The 22,835-nt window shown below is 37.7% G+C and overlaps 1 protein-coding gene across 4 annotated transcripts in view; it reads left to right on the forward strand.

Annotated features, from left to right (window-relative positions):
• The window catches only part of LOC125237112 (F-box only protein 28), a 67,191-nt gene that overhangs the window by 23,500 nt on the left and 20,856 nt on the right, over nucleotides 1-22,835 (forward strand). For 2 of the 4 annotated variants that reach the window (XM_048144078.1, XM_048144077.1), the window contains exons 3-9: nucleotides 8,931-9,051; nucleotides 10,025-10,150; nucleotides 10,460-10,523; nucleotides 11,362-11,474; nucleotides 12,955-13,045; nucleotides 14,249-14,335; nucleotides 20,690-20,794. In XM_048144078.1, coding sequence (XP_048000035.1) covers nucleotides 8,931-9,051; nucleotides 10,025-10,150; nucleotides 10,460-10,523; nucleotides 11,362-11,474; nucleotides 12,955-13,045; nucleotides 14,249-14,335; nucleotides 20,690-20,794 — 707 coding nt within the window. Of the gene's footprint in view, nucleotides 1-8,930; nucleotides 9,052-10,024; nucleotides 10,215-10,459; nucleotides 10,524-11,361; nucleotides 11,475-12,954; nucleotides 13,046-14,248; nucleotides 14,336-20,689; nucleotides 20,795-22,835 lie in introns of all 4 variants that reach the window. The other 2 variants (XM_048144076.1, XM_048144081.1) reach the window with 2 other exon arrangements.

The following is a 22,835-nucleotide window of genomic DNA, read 5'->3' on the forward strand; positions in this document are numbered from 1 at the left end:
CGAGTGGCGATAAATGAAAACACGACCGAAGGGAGTGTTTTCAATCGACACGAGTTTTACGCACTTGTATCGTAATGTACTATTTCAGTACAGATGGTGTTTTTTTTACGCACTAGTGCGAGAAGTGTTTCATTTCTTGTCAGGTCGCAATTTCGTAGGGCCATCTGTCTGTAAGTACTGAAAAACGTCGTACGATACACGTGCGAAAAGGAAATTCGTAACTCGTGTCGATTTAAAACACTCCCTTTGGTCGTATTTTAATTTATCGCCACTCGTTTCGAACTTCCTTTTTTACGCACTTGTATCGTAATGTACTAATATTGTACATATAATAATTATCATTGAGGTATATGTATGTACTACAAAAAATCGTGCTGAGGAAAGTTGGTTACCAACTGACCACACATATAATTATGTTCATTGTATTTTAAAGAAGAAGATAAATAAAGCACAATGATATTAATTTGTATTGTTTAAGTTGTAAACAAATAAATAATTTTGACTAGAATAGCCGTATTTTATTTAACTAAATGTAAAATGCCCGCGCTAGGCAGAATATAATAATGTGTCACATCTGGTGGTGGACCTACTCTATGAATAAATTACTGCTCCCCGCACCCCGCGCAGGCGCAATGTCAGCATGTGCAGAGTTTCCGCTTGGCAACGTCGCCTCTAGTACGTAGTACATATGTATACCTGTATAATATAGTTAATTTAGCATTTTGTGTGATGTTGTTTTAACTGTTTGGTTCTGTTACTTTAACCATTACTTGGGTGTTCGTTTTACTATTAACATTGCTATAAATCTCGGGTTTCAAATGGTTTCAACATGGTTCCGCAAAAAATTAAAATAAAATAGAAGCGGTCGGAATATTCGTGTATTATGTATGTAACGTAGTCATTTAATAACCGTTCTTTCTGACTAATACTATGAATCTACTCAAAGCGCGTTCGATTTCTAGTGTTATGTTCTGAAATATGTAACTTCGAAATTGTGCCTACTCGGAAAGTGGGCATAAAAACGGCATAAAAGAGAAAGGCAAGACATGATAAACAAGGAGTTGCCAACCGTTTTTAGGCTAAGTCGAGTGTAAACAATATCAATATAATTATAAGTACATTTTTGGATTATGATAGTAACTATATACTACACTATACTATAGTTTATGATAGTAAGTGTGGTGACGGGTTAAGAATTTCACCACCCCCTTTCTTCCCGTGGGTGTCGTAGAAGTCGACTGTGGGATATGGGTTAAATTGTGGCGTAGGCGAGAGGCTGGCATCCTATCACTGCAATGTCACAATTTGGATTTCTTTCAACACTTTTTTGCCAAGAGTGGCACTGAAACTTGAGTAGTTCATGTGTTCTGCCTACCCCTTTATGGGATATAGGCGTGATTATATGTATGTATGTACAAATATTTCAAAAGAGAGTAGGTATAGTAAAAAGGCGATGGCCAGCGATTTACGCCCTGAGTTACAAATCTTAATGTTTTTATTATACGTGCACTTAAATATTTTAAAAAACAATGTACTAGAAGGAGAACGATTTTTCTATAACTCACGCTCCGCCTGCGTGCAAAATCACATTTAGTGTGAGAGTGTGATGAACAAAAAATTACGCATTCATTCATACTGTAGTGAATATAGCAAAACCCAGACATTGCTAAGAAATGTTACCAAACTAATTCACGTATCTTAGGATCCTATTACCTTTTATTAGTAACAAAGTACCTGTAAAAGAGCCTGTAATATCGTGACTTAATTGGATTCTCAGGTATTCGTTGGAAAAACAGTAGGTATTATACAATATCTGGACCTGAAAAGAAAAGGTTATAAATCCCATCATACGGGACATATGTCGGTCTTGCCTTATAAATAGAAAAATGCTTATATGTTTAAAATTTCAACGTTAATTTATTAATTATCTAACATAGTATGCCATGTTATTACGTAAAATAACAATGATCATGATTTTGCAACCTGGTCTCATATGAAATTACGCGACAACAAGCACTAATAGAAGACGGTCTTCCCGTATACTCATCGCGGTGGGACGGTCAACCCGCCGAGCCTTAAAGGATTGAAAGGATTGTGTCAATCATTAAATTTGGTTTTTGTACTGGACTTAACCTTTTTATATTGTTATTTTAATCCAAGCGCGTGGGTTACTTTAATTGTTCAAACATGTTAATTTAGGATTTTGTGTGATTGTTGTATTTACCTGTCTGGTTTAGTCACTTTAACCATTATTTGGGTGTTCGTTTTACCATTCGAATATATTAACATTGCTATAAATATTGATGTTGTGTTTACAAGTGTACATTGTTACCGCAACTGTCTGCGTCACAGTTGAAACAAAACACTTGAAAGGATTGTGTCAATCATTTGGTTTTTGTACTGGACTTAACCTTTTTATATTGTTATTTTAATCCAAGCGCGTGGGTTACTTTAATTGTCCAAACATGTTAATTTAGGATTTTGTGTGATTGTTGTATTTACCTGTCTGGTTTAGTCACTTTAACCATTATTTGGGTGTTCGTTTTACCATTCGAATATATTAACATTGCTATAAATATTGATGTTGTGTTTACAAGTGTACATTGTTACCGCAACTGTCTGCGTCACAGTTGAAACAAAACACTTGAAAGGATTGTGTCAATCATTTGGTTTTTGTACTGGACTTAACCTTTTTATATTGTTATTTTAATCCAAGCGCGTGGGTTACTTTAATTGTCCAAACATGTTAATTTAGGATTTTGTGTGATTGTTGTATTTACCTGTCTGGTTTAGTCACTTTAACCATTATTTGGGTGTTCGTTTTACCATTCGAATATATTAACATTGCTATAAATATTGATGTTGTGTTTACAAGTGTACATTGTTACCGCAACTGTCTGCGTCACAGTTGAAACAAAACACTTGAAAGGATTGTGTCAATCATTTGGTTTTTGTACTGGACTTAACCTTTTTATATTGTTATTTTAATCCAAGCGCGTGGGTTACTTTAATTGTCCAAACATGTTAATTTAGGATTTTGTGTGATTGTTGTATTTACCTGTCTGGTTTAGTCACTTTAACCATTATTTGGGTGTTCGTTTTACCATTCGAATATATTAACATTGCTATAAATATTGATGTTGTGTTTACAAGTGTACATTGTTACCGCAACTGTCTGCGTCACAGTTGAAACAAAACACTTGAAAGGATTGTGTCAATCATTTGGTTTTTGTACTGGACTTAACCTTTTTATATTGTTATTTTAATCCAAGCGCGTGGGTTACTTTAATTGTTCAAACATGTTAATTTAGGATTTTGTGTGATTGTTGTATTTACCTGTCTGGTTTAGTCACTTTAACCATTATTTGGGTGTTCGTTTTACCATTCGAATATATTAACATTGCTATAAATATTGATGTTGTGTTTACAAGTGTACATTGTTACCGCAACTGTCTGCGTCACAGTTGAAACAAAACACTTGAAAGGATTGTGTCAATCATTTGGTTTTTGTACTGGACTTAACCTTTTTATATTGTTATTTTAATCCAAGCGCGTGGGTTACTTTAATTGTCCAAACATGTTAATTTAGGATTTTGTGTGATTGTTGTATTTACCTGTCTGGTTTAGTCACTTTAACCATTATTTGGGTGTTCGTTTTACCATTCGAATATATTAACATTGCTATAAATATTGATGTTGTGTTTACAAGTGTACATTGTTACCGCAACTGTCTGCGTCACAGTTGAAACAAAACACTTGAAAGGATTGTGTCAATCATTTGGTTTTTGTACTGGACTTAACCTTTTTATATTGTTATTTTAATCCAAGCGCGTGGGTTACTTTAATTGTTCAAACATGTTAATTTAGGATTTTGTGTGATTGTTGTATTTACCTGTCTGGTTTAGTCACTTTAACCATTATTTGGGTGTTCGTTTTACCATTCGAATATATTAACATTGCTATAAATATTGATGTTGTGTTTACAAGTGTACATTGTTACCGCAACTGTCTGCGTCACAGTTGAAACAAAACACTTGAAAGGATTGTGTCAATCATTTGGTTTTTGTACTGGACTTAACCTTTTTATATTGTTATTTTAATCCAAGCGCGTGGGTTACTTTAATTGTCCAAACATGTTAATTTAGGATTTTGTGTGATTGTTGTATTTACCTGTCTGGTTTAGTCACTTTAACCATTATTTGGGTGTTCGTTTTACCATTCGAATATATTAACATTGCTATAAATATTGATGTTGTGTTTACAAGTGTACATTGTTACCGCAACTGTCTGCGTCACAGTTGAAACAAAACACTTGAAAGGATTGTGTCAATCATTTGGTTTTTGTACTGGACTTAACCTTTTTATATTGTTATTTTAATCCAAGCGCGTGGGTTACTTTAATTGTTCAAACATGTTAATTTAGGATTTTGTGTGATTGTTGTATTTACCTGTCTGGTTTAGTCACTTTAACCATTATTTGGGTGTTCGTTTTACCATTCGAATATATTAACATTGCTATAAATATTGATGTTGTGTTTACAAGTGTACATTGTTACCGCAACTGTCTGCGTCACAGTTGAAACAAACACTTGAAAGGATTGTGTCAATCATTTGGTTTTTGTACTGGACTTAACCTTTTTATATTATTATTTTAATCCAAGCGCGTTGGTAACTTTAATTGTTCAAACATGTTAATTTAGCATTTTGTGTGACTGTTGTTTATACCTGTCTAGTTTTGTTATCTCAAAGGTTTTTGTGGCGGAAAAACAAACGTTTTAATAGGTGATGTCAATTAACTTTTTTTGTAAAGGATTTAACCCGTTCATATCGTTATTTTAACTATCATCTGGGTGTTCGTTTCACCATTCGAATATGTTGATTTAGCTTTATGTCTTGTTGTGATTTTTACTTGTTTATATTGTTACCCCAACGGTTTGTGGAACGATTGAGACAAACATTTTAAAGAGTTACGCCAACCTGATTCACTCCAACATTATCAATTACATTAAACCAACTATTGGGAACATGTATTATTAACAAATTTATTTTGTTGTTTATGTTAATCAAAAAAATGTTAGTTGTCTTTTGTTGTTTTAACGTATTTATTTTGTTACCTTTACTATTTAAATTGTTATTTCAACAATTTTAACAGTAAAATCAACAATTACCTGTTGAACTATGCATGATTTGTTACGCCAACATGTATAAATAGGTAAAAATAACCATTGTCATACCAACAAAAACTTTTTTGTGAAAACAACAATTCGTTCATTTTGCTTTAACCCATCAAATTGTTAATTCAACTCATTTGTCGCCAACACGTGCAAAATCAACAATCTCTTCTTTCAGTGTAGTGATGTCGAATTGAGAACCTCCTCCTTTTTTGAAGTCGGTTAAAAATTGATAAAAGTAGGTGAATCTAGTAATAAAGATGATTTACCACCTGTGGAACTGCTGGAAGCAGTGATAAACGCATTTTTTGCGTTGTAGTTTCCTCGCTATAGTGAGGGGAAAAGTTTTGTGTTACACTCGGGTGCAAATGTATTTTACTTCTCGTGTGTTAAAAAACTCACAAGTTCAGGATTCTATTCTCGAACCACTCGCTTCGCTCGTGGTTCAACTATAGAATCCTTTCACTTGCTCGTTTTTCAATTCCACACTCGGCGTTAAAATACAACTTTGCCCCCTTGTATAACAAATAACTAAAATTTTTGTACTGTTATTTTTTAGTTTACTCTTGAGCTCTTGACCATCAATGAATTTGTTTGCCCCTTATATTGATACTAATATTAATGGAAAAGTTTGTGTGTATGTTTGTTTGTCCGTCTTTCACGGAAAAACGGAGCGACGATTCGACGTGATTTTTTAAGTGGAGGGATGGGGAGTGACATAGGCTACGTTTTGTCTCTTTCTAACCCCCAATTCCCTAAAATGGAGGGTGGAAGTTTGTACGGAGCATTCCGCAATGTTCGTATTCAACGCGAGAGAAGCCGCGGGCAAGAGCTAGTCATAAATTTACATAACTTTTTAAATTTTGAAACAAAATAAATACTTCTAGAACTCAGAAGGTCATTATAATGATATGACACGGCTAGATATTAATGTAAACATTGACTATGCAATAATACGACGATGCGCGATATTCGATCCGTTATGAATGCATAAACAGACTGTGAGCATTATACGTTACGCATTCCATTTACAAGTGGATTTGCTATTTATTTAAATAATATACGCCACTCGCTACATCTCCAGCCAGGCTTTAGATTATTTATACGCACTACCGCCAGTCGCCACAATACACCGTGTGTTTTTTTGCTTTCCGTTAAATTCGACACGTAGCTAGCGTTCATTATCAGGAACCACCCTGTATATCACTTTTAGTTAAATTCGCAAAAAAAAATTTTCAGCATTTTCATATATAATAATTGAATTTATTAGTGTGAGAGACCCTTAAGAATAACATTCAAGTTAGTGTTCAGTAATTATCTTTATTTTTTTAATAACTTGATAACCGTAAGAGTTAAGACGCTAGTTTCTTAGAGAAATTAATTGTATCTAAAGACCTTCCCTTAAAGTTAACGGAATTCAATAAAAACAGGGTGCATATGTTGTCATGTCAATAAAAACAGGGTGTATGTGGGTGTATAGGTTATTGTCCTTAATGTATAAAAAGATACGCTAAAACTGATAATTTTTACAAAGATACGAGTAAATTTAGTCTTTTTAGGGTTCCGTAGCCAAAATGGCAAAAACGGAACCCTTATAGTTTCGTCATGTCCGTCTGTCCGTCTGTCCGTCTGTCCGTCTGTCCGTCTGTCACAGCCGATTTACTCGGAAACTATAAGTACTACAGTGATGAAATTTGATGGGAATATGTGTTGTATGAACCGCTACAAAATTATGACACTAAATAGTAAAAAAAAGAATTGGGGGTGGGGCCCCCCATACATGTAACTGAGGGATGAAAATTTTTTTTTCGATGTACATACCCGTGTGGGGTATCAATGGAAAGGTCTTTTAAAATGATATAAAGTTTTCTAAAAAACATTTTTCTTAAAGTGAACGGTTTTTGAGATATCAGCTCTCAAAGTCGTAAAAAGTATGTCCCCCCCCTCTATTTTTATAACTACGGGGTATAAAATTCTAAAAAAAATAGAGGTGATGCATGCTAATTAACTCTTTCAACGATTTTTGGTTTGATCAAAGTATCTCTTATAGTTTTTGAGATAGGTTGATTTAACTGTAATTTTGGCAGGTGTATAAATTGACATAATAAGTTTATTATATTTGCTGCTACGGAACCCTTTGTGCGCGAGCCCGACTCGCACTTGGCCGGTTTTTTTTTTAAAGTCACGTGTATATGTAAAATTGAAATGTAAAAACAATTATAAAAAAATATAAATGAACACATAAACAACCTGACTTAAGATGTCAGCAAAGGGGCAAGGCCCAAGCTGCCGGTGGTCAGGGCCGCAAAGAGAGGAACTGGCATACTATGTAAACTATTCAAATATATGTGCCATTTTCGATCAAAAGGGCCGGTTGACAATAAGACGTTATTTCCATAAATCTTCAATATGAAATCGATCGCATCGACAACCGACTATGTGGGACATTTGATTGAAAGCGTCGCATATTATACGTGTTTTTATGGAATTCCGTTAACTTTAAGAGAAGGTGTTTTAGTTCAAACACAACTAACTTCTCTAAGAAAATAGCGTCTGAACTCTTACAGTTATCGAGCTATTTAAAAGAAAAACAGGATCACTGAACCATGTGTGATAACCATTTCCACTTCCTTTATGTTATTTGTTTTGGTGTGTGCCGTCAGACCCTTTGACTTTTAAGTCCTCTCACACGAATTAATTCATTATTTATTATGTATGAAAATATTGAAAATGAAAAAAAAAAAAAAATTCCGAATTTGACATGACAAAAGGCGATCTACCGGGTGGTTCCTGTTATGTCACTGCGTATCGAATTTAATGGAAAACAAAAACACGATATATTGAATACATATATTATACGAATACGTATATTCTTGTACAAACAATGATATCAGCTTCACGTGTCTGAGGTCATTACTTATGTAGGTATTAAAGTCACGTGTGACACTATTTATTAATGCTTCGAGGCGTGAAGTTTTTTCTAGAAACATGTATTGTTAATGAGAATAATGAAATATCGTGTATTTTCTCTTTAGTACCGTTTCGTAACTAAAAATTGGTAACCAGCTTCGAAACGGGAAAAAAACCCAATTCGTAACTGGCTTCAATTTGGGACTTTCCCATTACCGATTTGTAACCACGTTTGGTAACCGGCTTCTAAAAATGGGAAAAAGAATCCCGTGTTGTAACCGGTTACAAAATGAGACTAAATCATTACCGATTCGTGGCCATGGTTGGTAACCAGCTGCCAAATGAAAAAAATATCCTGTATTGTAACTGGTTACAAAATGGGATTTTTTTGCCGTCATGAGTATTACATGATTTATTCGAATAATTCTGACATTGAGTATGTTTTAGGGTTTCGTAGTCAACTAGGTTGACCTTAAGGGCCCGTTTCTCGAAACTGAAGGTTACAAGTCACAAGCGGAAGTCTCTTTCCAACTTGTCATATTAGACATTGACTACCACTTGTAAATTGTAACCTGTAGCTTTGAAAAATGGGCCCCAGGGGCCCGTTTCTCGAAAGGTACAAGCCTTGTAATACAAGTGCGCGAACTGTCAAATCGTATGGGTTGTCATGGAAACACACTTGTAATACAAGGCTTGTACCTTTCGAGAAACGGGTCACTGGCCTTACACTTACTCGAACCAAAAATGACTTAGGTACACTTTTTAGATTGTTTACATACCGTCAAAAACTTTTCTAGGTAAACATTCATCGGCAACTTTATAACAATATTTTTTTTTGTAAATTTTCAGATACCACCCTTTGGCCCGCCACTGCGACATCCTTACATCGATAGAGACCCGTATATCAATGCTCAACATGACATACTCCAAGTTTATCGACAGTGGTGTATGCTGTTTTATACCTGGCAAGGTAATATTCACTTTTCTATAAGGTTTTTAACACTTCGTCTGTGTTTGATAAGGATCCTAACATAAGGCGTTGGACTTTAAAAAAATGTACCAAAGTTAATTGTTTTATGACAATTTTTTGGCAGAAACAGACGAAGGGTTACTTGCAATATTTGTATCTTGCACAAAATTAGATTTAGATAGAAGAAACAAGTTTATCTTGTATGGCGGCCGAGCGTGTTAGATTTTGTACTGAAGTTGTTACTTGCCTGTGATTTTAAATATGTCTCAGGTCCTTGAGTGTTCATAATTTTTGTGTTGTTGCAATTAAATATCACGTAACGAGACATTTTTAATGTTTTTGTTGACTTCAACTTACAAAAATTGACGCCCGAAAGCTGCAAGCTGCGATTACAGACGGACAACTCAGTGAATTTTACTGAGTTCATTTGATACGCTAAGTATATCTTCTTGGCGTATCAATTTTTTTATCGTCGGGATCGAATCAGCTCGTGATTCTGAGAAGAATGAGCCCAAACACGTCCAGATCTGGTGAAATTCGATATTCGGGATTTAATTTGGAAAACGCCTTTCTATCGGCGGCGCCGATAGCTCCACGCTTACCTTGACCTACTCTCTTTCTGCTCTTTTGGTGGGAGCAGTGCCTTAGCGTTTGGACTTGACGCTATACTCAGCTCAGTTACCTATTGAAAGAAGAGTACAGTCAGCAATAAAAACTCTTATCTACACTGAGAGAAAATACAACCAGTTTTCATGTTCGTTCAACAAGTTTTGCTTGTTCGTGCAACTAGCTACTTGTCATTTGAATCGGCAATATATTTGAATCAACAAGTCGATTTTATAAAAACAACCTGACACATATTGTTTTAAACATACGTTTGGCTGATTCAAACGGATAAACTGCAACAAGTCGAACTTGTTAAATTCACAATGCAAATTTCTCTCAGTGTACGACGAAACTTTCTAATTTTCAGGTGATAGACGAAATCCGTCGCGTTCTACACATTGCCGAAAACTCAAAATCGCCACCGCGAGCGCACGAGGTGCTGCAAGAATTGCGAGATATATCCAGCATGGCTATAGAACATTTTGATGACAAGATATCGCCGGCTTTGAGGGCTAGGTTACAGCAGCAGGTTCAGCCTATGCCGCCCAGGCCACATGGTAAGAAGTTGCTGAAATATGTTGAGTATAAAAAAAGATGCCAATTTTGGCAACTTTTGACTCAACCAATGTCAAAGTCACAGTTTGGCATATATCATGTCAAATGTCAGTTGCTGAAGTAGGGATAAAGTAGATTTCCAATTTTAATGCTAAATTAAGTATACTATTAGCTTTAAATGTGTGTAAAAGAGGTCCAAGATTTGCTAGATATTTCCAGCATGGCTATAGAACATTTTGATGACAAGATATCGCCGGCTTTGAGGGCTAGGTTACAGCAGCAAGCTCAGCCTATGCCGCCCAGGCCACATGGTAAGAAGTTGCTGAAATATGTTGAGTATAAAAAAAGATGCCAATTTTGGCAACTTTTGACTCAACCAATGTTAAAGTTGCTATATTTGGCAGTTTTCTCATATGATTTAGCACATATCATGTCATATCAAAAAGTTGCTTAAGTGGGGACTGGTGACGAAGATCCCTATTTTTTTTATGTTTTATTTTTATCCCAAAAGTTATTTTCTTGCTACGTTTGTATGGAACAAAGTAAAAGTTACTACTAATGTGATCAAGGATTCTTAAGAAAGTCAGCATTTAGCAATTTCAGGGAATACCTAGGTCAAAACATCAAACATGTCGCAACTTTTAGTTAATGAAACTTGTCGCTAAAATATACACCCTGTTTTTATTGAATTCCGTTAACTTTAAGGGAAGATTCTTTGCATCAAATAGAATTTCTTTCTCTAAAAACTAGCGTCTTAACTTTTGCGGTTATCGAGTTATTAAAAAATAAAGACAATTACTCAACACGTGTGTGACAGCCTTTACCAATTCTTAATGTTATTTGTTCTGACATGTGCCGTCAATCGCTTGACACTAACTTGAATGATATTCTCAAGGGTCTCTCACACTAATTAATTCATTGATTATGTATGAAAATGATGATTTTTTTGCGAATTTAACTATTTAAAAGTGATATACAGGGTGGTTCCTCATAATGAACCTAACGACGTGTCGAATTTAACGAAAAAAAAAACACGGTGTATAGAAAGAGTATACAAGTTGCCAATATTTGTGTTTTACACCATTTAAAAGTTTATAAAGGTTTTCCCCAGATGATGCTTCTATTAAAAATTCATTTTTTTGTTCACAGTATTCTCTCCGCTCGCAATTCGCCAGGAGGTGTCTTCGCTTCGCCGCCGCTCCATACTGAACGCCAAACTTTCTCTATACCTCGCCACTCAGTACAAGAAGTACCACAACAAAGTGAGTTCATCATTAACATAAGGCAAATACATACACCGTGTTTTTTTCTTTTCCGTTAAAATTCGACACGCACTTAGGTTCATCATCAGGAACCACCTATATATAGCTTTTTGTTAATTTCGAAAAAAAAAAACCTTTCTATACATAATAAATGGATTAATTAGTGTGAGAGGACCTTAATCATAACATTAAAGTCATTGTCAAATGTTTGAGGGCACATGTCAAAACAAATAACATTAGGAAGTGGTAAGGGATGTCACACACGTGTTCAGTAATTTTTTTTTCTATTAATTTGGTAACCGTAAGTGTTAAGAGGCTAGTTTCTTAGAGAAATTGATTATTAAATATTATTAAATATTATAGGTCATTCTTACACAGATTGACTGAGGCCCACGGTAAGCTCAAGAAGGCTTGTGTTGTGGGTACTCAGACAACGATATATATAATATATAGATACTTATATACATAGAAAACATCCATGACTCAGGAACAAATATCTGTGCTCATCACACAAATAAATGCCCTTACCGGGATTGGAACCCGGGACCGTGGCGTAGCAGGCAGGATCACTACCGACTGCGCCAGACCGATCGTCAAACCCACAATTGATTGTATTTGAACTGAAGAATCTTCCCTTAAAGTTAATGGAATTCAATAAAAACAGGGTGTATAACTCGGTAAAAGACAAATAGTCTTAAAAAGAAGTACCTCAGAATCATAAAGATATATTTATTCTCGTTCAGATGGCGCCACACCTTTGGTTTATTCTCGGATAGATGGCGCTAATATTAATATTTGTCATTTACACAAAACTGAGGTTCAAATGTTTTAATCCTATGCCTAAAGAACGTTCGTGCCGAATCGTTCTCCGATTTTTCTATAACTTCTACATTATTTTAGTGTGCGAGTGCGATAAAAATAAATTAAAAAATCATTCATGGGTAATTGTGTAAGATTTTATAACAAACTTCCTAATGCCATCACTGAACTGTCTTTTTATCGATTTAAACATTATGTAAAGCGTATACTGATCTCTAAAGCCTACTATAGCACACAAGACTACGTGAATGATGAAATACCGTGGGATACAAGTGTTGCTGAAAACAATTAATTATATAGGTTACTAGCTTTTGCTCGCGGCTTCGCTCGCGTTAGAAAGAGACAAAAAGTAGCCTATGTCACTCTCCATCCCTTCAACTATCTCCACCTAAAAAATCACGACGATTCGTCGCTCCGTTTTGCCGTGAAAGACGGACAACCAAACAGACACACACACTTTCCCATTTATAATATTAGTATGGATTAATGATGATAATGATAATTCAATGTATTTTAATTTTTTTTGACATTTAGAATAAGGTGAATATTGTCATTGTTGACCAAAAGTACTTATTGTAAGCCTATTTGAATAAAGAATATTTTGACTTGACATAAATGCATATATTTTACAGGTAGTGTATTTATCTGGTGTCGTTTTCAGCAGATGATAGAGTACCAGAAGATCGCGTGGAGGCAACGCATCGTCATTCGGCGTATGCTGGCCCGGCAAAGAAGGCAGGAGGCTAATATTGGTAATTATATGAACTATTGTATGTATGTATGGTAACACTTTGCAGACAGATTACATAACTACAAAATTAAAATTAAATAACCTAACCTACCTAACTTTTGAAAACTTGTATTCTTTTAAAAATGTAACTAAGTAATTATATAGCTTTTAATTTCTATTTTAAGATGCATGCCTTTTATCTTTTGTTTTATCTACCATGTATGTTGTGGGAATGAATAAAGTTCTTATCTATCTATCTATCTATCTAACCACAAAATAAAATTTTTGAAAAAACCCCTGACATAGTGGACCGATTTTCATGAAACATGCCTAAGAACACTCCCGACTAACTCAGCTTTCAAACAAAAAAAAAACTAAATCTAAAACGGTTCATCCGTTCGGGAGCTACGATGCCACAGACAGACAGACAAACAGACAGACAGACACGTCAAACTTATAACACCCCTAAGTTTTTGTTTCGGGGGTTAAAAAAAAAGTCGAGGGACTTACTGGAACGATTTTCATGAAACGTGGCTAAGACTTCCGACTAATTCAGCTTTCAAACAAAAAAAAACTAAATCTAAATCGGTTCACCCGTAAACCTTTGTTTGACCGAACTTTTATGGGATGAACTCGGCCGTCGAACCGAACATTTAATCTATTATTATTTTTAATAGCCTATATCAGCCATTCTCAAAGTGTGCTCCGCGGACCCCTAGGGCTCCGCAAAGCCTCTCTGGGGGCTCCGAATTTTGGGTACCTGATATGCAACTTCAACTCTCTTCCATAAAACCAAATATTCACCAATTGTTAAAAAATAAAAAACAGTTCCATGTAATACCTCACATTAGAATCTAGTGATTAGAGTTGACTATCATGACTGCTTATTAAAATAAAGATTACAATAAAAAAAAATTTAAGGGTTCCGTCAGATGTTTTACTTTCTAAAAGGGTTCCATGGGAAAATAAGTTTGAGAACCGCTGGCCTATATGGTGTCCCACTGCCGGGCAAAGACCTCTCCCATAGATCTCCATCCGTCACGGTCTGGAGCAATCTCAGACACGCCATCTCCGCCGGGGTCTGCCAGATCCTCGCCCGCCTCGCGGCACCCAGACCGTGCCAATTATTGCCCACCTCTGGGTGCATGCGACAGACATGGCCGGCCCAGTCCCATTGAATCTACTTTGTATAATTAATGATTTCATAATATGTTTTAATTTTCAGCGGAGCTCAAGCGTCGTATAGACGAGTGTGACATACGCTACAGCGAGCTAACACACACAAAACCTACGGTCGGGCCTAGTATCTCAGGTAAATGGGTGAATCAACTTTTTCTTGCCTGTTATTGTCATGGTTACGGTCCCCTGAGTCACGCTGGTTTTATGCAAAATGATGCTACTTAAACTGTGCAAACATGCATTTTTGTGCTGTTAACAAGCCCTTTCCTTAATTTGCCACCTACAAACATGGACTACATGCATGTTTGCATAATTTCAGTAGCATAATTTTGCATAAAACCACCGTGACTCAGAGGACCGTAACCATGGCAATAACCGGCAAGAAAAAGTTGATTCACCCAAATACATCTACAATAGTGCAGTGAAATATTATAAAACATTTTTATTGTTTAATAATCAATGTTTGTGAAGCCCTGGTATGTACCGATCCCAAATAACGTGGGATACGGGTAGGAAAAAATGTTTGTATACTCGTTAAACAATAAAATAAATAAATAAATATTGGGGACACCTTACACAGATCAACTTAGCCCCAAACTAAGCAAAGCTTGTACTATGGGTGCTAAGCGACGATATACATACTTAAATAGATAAATACATACTTATATACATAGAAAACATCCATGACTTAGGAATAAATATCTATGCTCATCACACAAATAAATGCCCTTACCGGGTTCGAACCCACGACCGTGGTTTAGCAGGCAGGGTCACTACCAACTGAGCCAGACTGGTCGTCAACAGACTATTAGAACCAAGTTAGAAAATAATGGGTAATCTTCTATAGTGTGTAAAAACTAAGCTTTAAAAAACATTATCCCCATGCTATGCAAAACTCTGTGGAGGGGTGCCATTAGCACAAACAGTACACAAACCGCCTTAAATCGCCATTTTTCGCCCCTATTCACCCCGATCATTCATATTCACCCCAGGCCCCGTAGCCGAATGGCATTTCTCCGACGCCAAACGAAAGCGATACGCCGCTGGCTCTGTCGCGCCAATACGCAAGCGCGATAGAGATAGATATCTACTAGCGCTTCGTTTCGTGAGCGTTTCGTGAGCGATTGTGCCATTCGGCTAGCCACCCAGTTGACGGTATTAGTTTTAAAAAGTAGCATTTATGTATTGTATTGTAATGTTTTGTACCGGACTTATTCCAATAAGGTCTAGTTTACCCTTCGGGATGGAAGGTCAGATGGCAGTCGCTTTCGTAAAAACTAGTGCCTACGCCAAATCTTGGGATTAGTTATCAAAGCGGACCCCGGGGCTCCCATGAGCCGTGGCAAATGCCGGGATAACGTAAGGAGGATGAGGGATCATCCACATATTACGTCACACCAAATTTCAGGTTTTTGGACCCCTCCCCCCCCCTATGTCACGCTTTTTAGGGTTCCGTAGTCAACTAGGGACCCTTATTAGTTAGTTCTACAAATATATAGAAGACAATAATATTCTACCTGAGGTGCAATCAGGGTTCCGCAAGGGAATGGGAACGGTTACAGCTCTAATGGATGTAGTAAATAACATCATTTCAGAGCAAGACAATGGCAAGGGTACTTGTCTAGTGTTATTAGATTTTTCTCGCGCCTTTGATTGTATAGATACTGCCTTGCTAATCGCTAAATTGCGTTTCTATGGAGTAGGTTCGAGATCACTGGCGTGGTTTAGTGATTATCTGAATGGACGCACGCAATTTATTTATTTTTTTATTTATTTATTTACACAAAGAAAATTACACAGTATGACAGTAAATAAAACTAAAGCACCGTGAATTTTAAATAAACATTACAACAAGTAACACCAAATAAAATATTAAACAGCAAAATTAAACATAACATAACACACTAAATATACTAAATAACAGATGAAGGCCTAGCATCCAATCTCACACAAAACCTCAGGCATTCGTCACGTACAAACGCCCATCTGCTCGCAAAAATATCTACATTAGGTGCCCCGTCTAAAAACTCATTCACCATTTGTATTGCACGAACTAACGGTGACTTGCGGCGAGACACGGTCCGTGCGGCCGGCACCGCCAGTAAAGGGTGCCTACGTTCACGGAAGGCATATTTCGTCACAGGAGGAACAAACAGACGTACCAGCTGGGATACTAAAACCGGGCAATCTGACTCCCCCTTCAAAATACCACAAGCAACAGACATCAGCACGAAATTACGCCTAACTTCTAACGAGAAGAAACCCAACGTCCCCAAAAGGAATTTTGTTGGGTACAAGAATGGATAATACCCGTACCTTTTTTTATAAAAGAAGCGCAAAAATGTTTTTTGGACCTTTTCAAGCAGCAGGATATAGGACGCTTCATGGGGATTCCAAACGGCTGATGCTGTCTCTAGCTTACTTCTCACGAGGGCAGCATAAAGAAGCTTTATGGCCCTGGGATCGTCAAATTCTTTGGCGTTGCGGACAACAAACCCAAGCCTGCGGTAACAGTCTGCAGCAAGCATTGTCATATGCTCGTGAAAGTTAAGGTGGGAATCTAAAACAACCCCCAAGTCACGTATTGATGTGACACGGGCGATGGGTTTCCACCCCAGGAGATACTGCCTACACAGGGGACTACGCACTTTACTAAAAGTAATAACCGCACATTTGTCAACATTGAACTGAAGTTTGTTTACAAGACTCCATTCATAAACCCGATCAATATCACTTTGTAAAGATTGTAAGTCAGACTCTTCCTGGACCCTGTAAATCAGTTTCAGGTCGTCAGCATAGAGTAGGCATTGCGCATGCTTAGGCACCAAGGCCAGATCATTGACCATAACGCCAAAGAGCAGAGGGCCCAAAATAGAGCCCTGACTGACCCCGGAACGGGTGGGGTAGGCACCCGACACAAAGCATCCGTGCTGCACATATTGCCGTCTATCACGTAGATAACTAGCAAAAAGGCAAAGCAGTTTAGGCGAGAAACCAATGCTGCATAATTTGCTTAAGAGTACATCGTTATCTACGCGATCAAAGGCTTTTTTGAAATCGAAGTACAGCACGTCAACCTGCATCCCTCTGTCTAAGTAGCCCGAAACGGAATCAACCAAGGTTAAGAGATTCGATTCAACAGAGCGCTTTGGCCTGAAACCATGTTGTGCGTCACAAAGGAAAGGTTTTAGTTGAGGAGAGATAATTCTGCTCAAAATACTTTCAAATATTTTAGCAACCGCGGAGAGAATGGCAATGGGGCGGTGATTTTCCACGTTGGCCGTATCACTCGACTTCGGGATGGGCGTTACACGAGTGACCTTCCATTGAGAAGGATACTCTCCAGAATGCAGAATTTGGTTGAAGATATAAGTTAGCGGTGCTATCAACCACTCCTGGCAACCCTTCAAGATATAGGATGGAATTCTATCTGGACCAGGGGAGCTACGAGGTTTGAGACTGGCTATGCCGCGCTCCACTTCAAGAGGAGTGATTTTATTAATGTGAATGTAATTGGCATTGGTGGAAAGCTCCACTCGTGCAGTACTGAGAGGGTCAAGAATAGGTTCGCCAGGCAGGAAGACACTAGAGAAGAAGTTCGCAAATGCTTGAGCCGCATCATGACCCTCAAATTGTTCCCCACCGAAGGCAACTTTCGACTCGAACCCACCTTTAGTTTTAAGACTATTAACGTGACGCCAAAAATCGCGTGGATTGCTAGTGACTCTGGCTTGAATATGCTTAATATAATTGTCATAAGCAAGACTGGTTTGTGATTTAATATCAGCCCTTAATCTCGCGAAATGGGTATAAATGTCGTGATCTCCAGAACGTTTCCACTGACGATGAAGATATGCCTTCCGTGCAATATCCCTGATTAAATCAGCTGAAAACCACACCGGGAAACGCCTGCAAGGCCCCTTATGTCGCTTCTTTTTTGGGAAACATGTGTCAAATAATCCGTAGACAAGCCGATAAAATAGTTCGACGGTTAAGTAAGCAATCCGTTAAATTAACTAAGTACGATGGTACAGTAATGATATCTGACTCTAAAAACCTAACCCGAGGAGTGCCTCAAGGCTCTATACTCGGCCCTTTACTGAAAATGAAAATGAAAATGAAAATGAAAATGAAATATTTATTTTTCAAGTAGGCATATTACAATGCGCATATGAACGTCAAATAAAGCTACGCCGGCTCTAACCCTACGCCTCAGCCTCGAGAAGATTTCAGTCCCCCCTCAGTTGGGAGGGGGGTATCCACTATGGGACCGGCAAGAAACTCGGCGGGCAACTTCTTTTCAAAACGTTTCTGGTTCGGGCCATGCATGTATATTATATACGCTGCTGATATCACCAAAAGCATCAAAAACTGCAATTATCACCTATACGCAGATGACGTTCAACTATATTATGCAGCCCGTCCAAGTCAGTTCGATGAGGCGCTACAAAAAATAAGTACAGACCTGGAAAATATCTCCACTTGGGCAGATAATAACGGATTACTGTTGAACCCACTTAAATCAAAGTTTATGATACTCGGATCCAAAGTACAACTCTCTAGGATTTTATGTAATGAACCGAAAATTTTTATAAGGGGTTCACTGATCGAACGTGTAAACGAGGCTAGAAACTTGGGATTAGTCATTGACAACCAGCTGAGGTTTGAGAAGCATATAGGAGAATTAGTGAAGTCGTGTTTTTTTCGTCTTAGGGATCATCCACATATTACGTCACACCAAATTTCAGGGATTTGGACCCCCCCCCCCTATGTCACGCTTTTTTGTATCCCTTTAACAGGGATTGTCACATTTAGTATGACCCCCCCCCCCTTACACTGTGACGTAATATATGGATGACGCCTTAAGGTCTTATACCAAGTACGATACCTCTTAAATGAGGAAATTCGTAAGTTGTTGTGCGAATCGCTGGTACTCTCTAAGTTAAATTATGCAGACATTGTGTACGGGCCACGACTATTGGAAAAAACTCGTCGTCTTATCCAAAGAGTCCAAAATGCCTGTTTCCGTTTTTGTAGCTCAATACCACCGAGAACACACATTACACCATACCTTAACAAAGCATCCATATTAAACATGTCCTCACGGAGGCACTTACATCTAGCTAGTCTCTTATTTGGCGTTTTGAATGACAAAAAGCCCCATTACTTATTCTCTAAAATACGCATATCCTCTTTCCATGAACGACATGGTACACGGTCTACCAGGCGCTGTCTCCTAGAAGCTCACCCTCACAAAACTGTTGCTTTTACAGGCTGTTTCCGGTATCTCGCAACCAGGTGCTGGAACAATATCCCGCCCCCGATTCGTCAAATTAAAACTAAATTTACTTTTAAACGTCATTTAAAAAAATATCTTTTAGAAAAACAAAGTTTGGGTATCCCTTATGGCTACCTGGTTGCAGATTACCGGATTTAGCTTCAGCTTTAGCTCTAGCTGTAGCAATTATTTTACTATCTATCGATCTAACAGATCAAACACACATTTCTTTTCATCATAGCATTCATCTCACTCGTTTCATAGGCAATTATTTATAGATATTTTAGGTATATAATTTCATCTCTTTACAATATTTCTTATTCAATCAATTATGTGTTATCGTGATCTGATCCGGTTCCGGCAGAATATCAGTGCTGCTGCCTCAGGGCGTAGCGTAATACTGAGCCGTAACCCTTTTGTCTTGTTGCGACGCGCACAGTATCATAATACGCTATGGTAAAAATCTGTGTAATTTCCTGTTTTCCAATTTGCTTATTATGTATTCTAATTCTTTTTTGTAACTTATTTCTTTTGTGTATTCTGTGTGTATTGTGACAAACAAATAAACGTATATCTATCTATCTATCTATCTATCTTATAGTTTCGCCATGTCTGTCTGTCCGTCCGTCCGTCCGTCCGTCCGTCCGTCCGTCCGCGGATAATCTCAGTAACCGTTAGCACTAGAAAGCTGAAATTTGGTACCAATATGTATCACGCTAACAAAGTTCAAAAATAAAAAATGAAAAAAAAATGTTTTATTAGGGTACCCCCCCCTACATGTAAAGTGGGGGCTGATATTTTTTTTCTGCTGATATATTGTTGGATAGGTATTTAAAAATGAATAAGGGTTTGCTAAGATCGTTTTTTGATAATGTTAATATTTTCGGAAATAATCGCTCCTAAAGGAAAAAAAAGTGCGTCCCCCCCCCTCTAACTTTCGAACCATATGTTTAAAAAATATGAAAAAAATCACAAAAGTAGAACTTTATAAAGACTTTCTAGGAAAATTGTTTTGAACTTAGTAGGTTCAGTAGTTTTTGAGAAAAATACGGAAAACTACGGAACCCTATACTGAGCGTGGTCCGACACGCTCTTGGCCGGTTTTTTGTATCCCTTTAACAGGGATTGTCACATTTAGTATGACCCCCCCCCTTACACTGTGACGTAATATATGGATGACGCCTGATGGATGATTGTAATGTATTGTAGGTGCTGAATCTCCACCGCCGGCAGCGCCGCTGCGTCACTTCGGCAGCCAGATCAAACTCGACCTCTCCGTGCTGCCCATCGGCACTAATCGCAGGGGACGGAACTGTAAGTACATTACCCTACATTACCTACATTACCTTGACATGCTGGACCGATTTCCATCAAACATGGCACTATTAAGAGCACTCCCGATTAATTAAGCTTTTAAACCTAAATAAAAATTGGTTGATCCGTTCGGCAGCTACGATGCCACAGACAGACACGCACACAAACAGACAAACATACAGACAGACACGTCAAACTTATAACACCCCGTCGTTTTTGCGTCGGGGGTTAATAAAAATGTCCAGAGCTGAAATCGAACCGACATCTTCTATTTATCGTGTAGTGGGCATAAGTATTGCATGCATGTGTAAGCGAGTTAGTATTAATAAATCGTTTGAACTATCAACACGTGTTCACCATTAATCGAACCTGACTCCGATCCCCACATGGCGACCCTGAGCCATGAACGCGCATATCGCCCGCCGCCGGGTGCATTCCAAGGCGACGGCGCCGCGCGCGTCAGCATTTTGGACGGTCCGGTGCAGTGATGTTACTAATATTATTGAGTAATACCTTCATGACTTTTGCAAAGACAATACTTGTTCGTTCGGTCAGAAACAACCGTGGTGATCGATTTAACTGATTTTATGAACTTTACCTATTCGCGTCGTGTTGTGTTGGACGTTTCGTCTGTTGTGCTACATTTAAAGGACGATGGGAAAATCCTACTCGAAACAAGAGGAGAAGGAAGTTATAATTACGCAAAATGCGGCAGGTTCCAACGAAGGACAAGGCATCTCAGAGCACACAGAGCATCTGCGAGTGAACAACATTTTAGTGTCATGCATATTGACCATCGTCGCTATCGGTGTTTTGATCTACGCGTTCTACCGATATAGAAAATGCCACCATAAATGGATACGACGAGAAATACAAAGTGACATGGTACGGCGCATTCGACTGAGGCTTTCCGGACGCAGGCAGACTCGAGGCGATGACGCTGGTCCCGGTGACGTTGCAGAAGAAGAAACACGTGTGATGTGAAGTGAGATACGATAAAAGTGAGGTATGATAAAAGGAGTGTTTTTCGTATTAATTGACGCGATTATTCTTAATTTTAGCAAGTAGTTTAGCAATTACTATAAAAACTTGGCATGTTTTACTTATGGAAGCAGAATTAAATACCATATTAAGTGAACTTGGCAAACTACAAGTAGATTTAAGTAAATTAGGACCCAACCGCCGTTTGCAAAAGATAGGGGTCGATAAAATTAAAAAGGCCCAGGAACTATATTTGTGTTATGTAAAATTAATTGAGTCTACCTCAAGCAGCAGTACAGCGGAACAGTTTCCCGGCTGCATATTTGATGTTCTATGCGATAAAATCGATAAAATATATAATAAAATACTAGAGTATAGTAATTACAGTACTTGCGGAATCCAAAAACGAATCGAAATGGCTGAGAAATTTGACTTAAAGGAAGTAGGGTCTCTGATTCCCTTGTACGACGGCAAGGATGAAACTGTTGAAAGAATTATCGAAGGCATTGAAATGATGGAAAGCATATTACAAGAGGCAAGTAACAAGAAATTGCTGATTTCTTTTGTCCTTAAAACAAAATTGACTAAAAATGCGAAACTCAAATTAAAGACAAGCTATGATACTGTTTCAGCATTAGTTTCAGACATTAAAAAATATTTACTCCCGAAAAAGTCAGCAAATTCATTGTTAATGCAACTTAATAGCATTACACAAAATAATCTATCACTTTCAGACTATGGCGATAAAATTGAGGAATTGTTTACAAATCTCACGATTGCGCAAGCGGACAATGATGCAAAAGCTTGCGAAATCCTGAAACCTATAAACGAAAACTTAGCTGTAAAAAGATTTGCAGATGGTTTGCGTAACAGGAGGCTAGGTACTATCATTGCGGCAAGGAATTACAAGGAATTGAAAGAAGCGGTGCAGGCTGCGAAGGATGAGGACAACAGCCAGCCAACACCAGTAGTGATGCACATGAGAGGCTACAGGAGAGGATATCCGGTAAGTAGACACTTCAACAGCCGTGGATACTACTCTCAACGTTATAGTGGTCGA

Source organism: Leguminivora glycinivorella, chromosome 20 (genome assembly GCF_023078275.1).
Source record: "Leguminivora glycinivorella isolate SPB_JAAS2020 chromosome 20, LegGlyc_1.1, whole genome shotgun sequence".
Classification (NCBI taxonomy): Eukaryota; Metazoa; Arthropoda; class Insecta; order Lepidoptera; family Tortricidae; genus Leguminivora; species Leguminivora glycinivorella.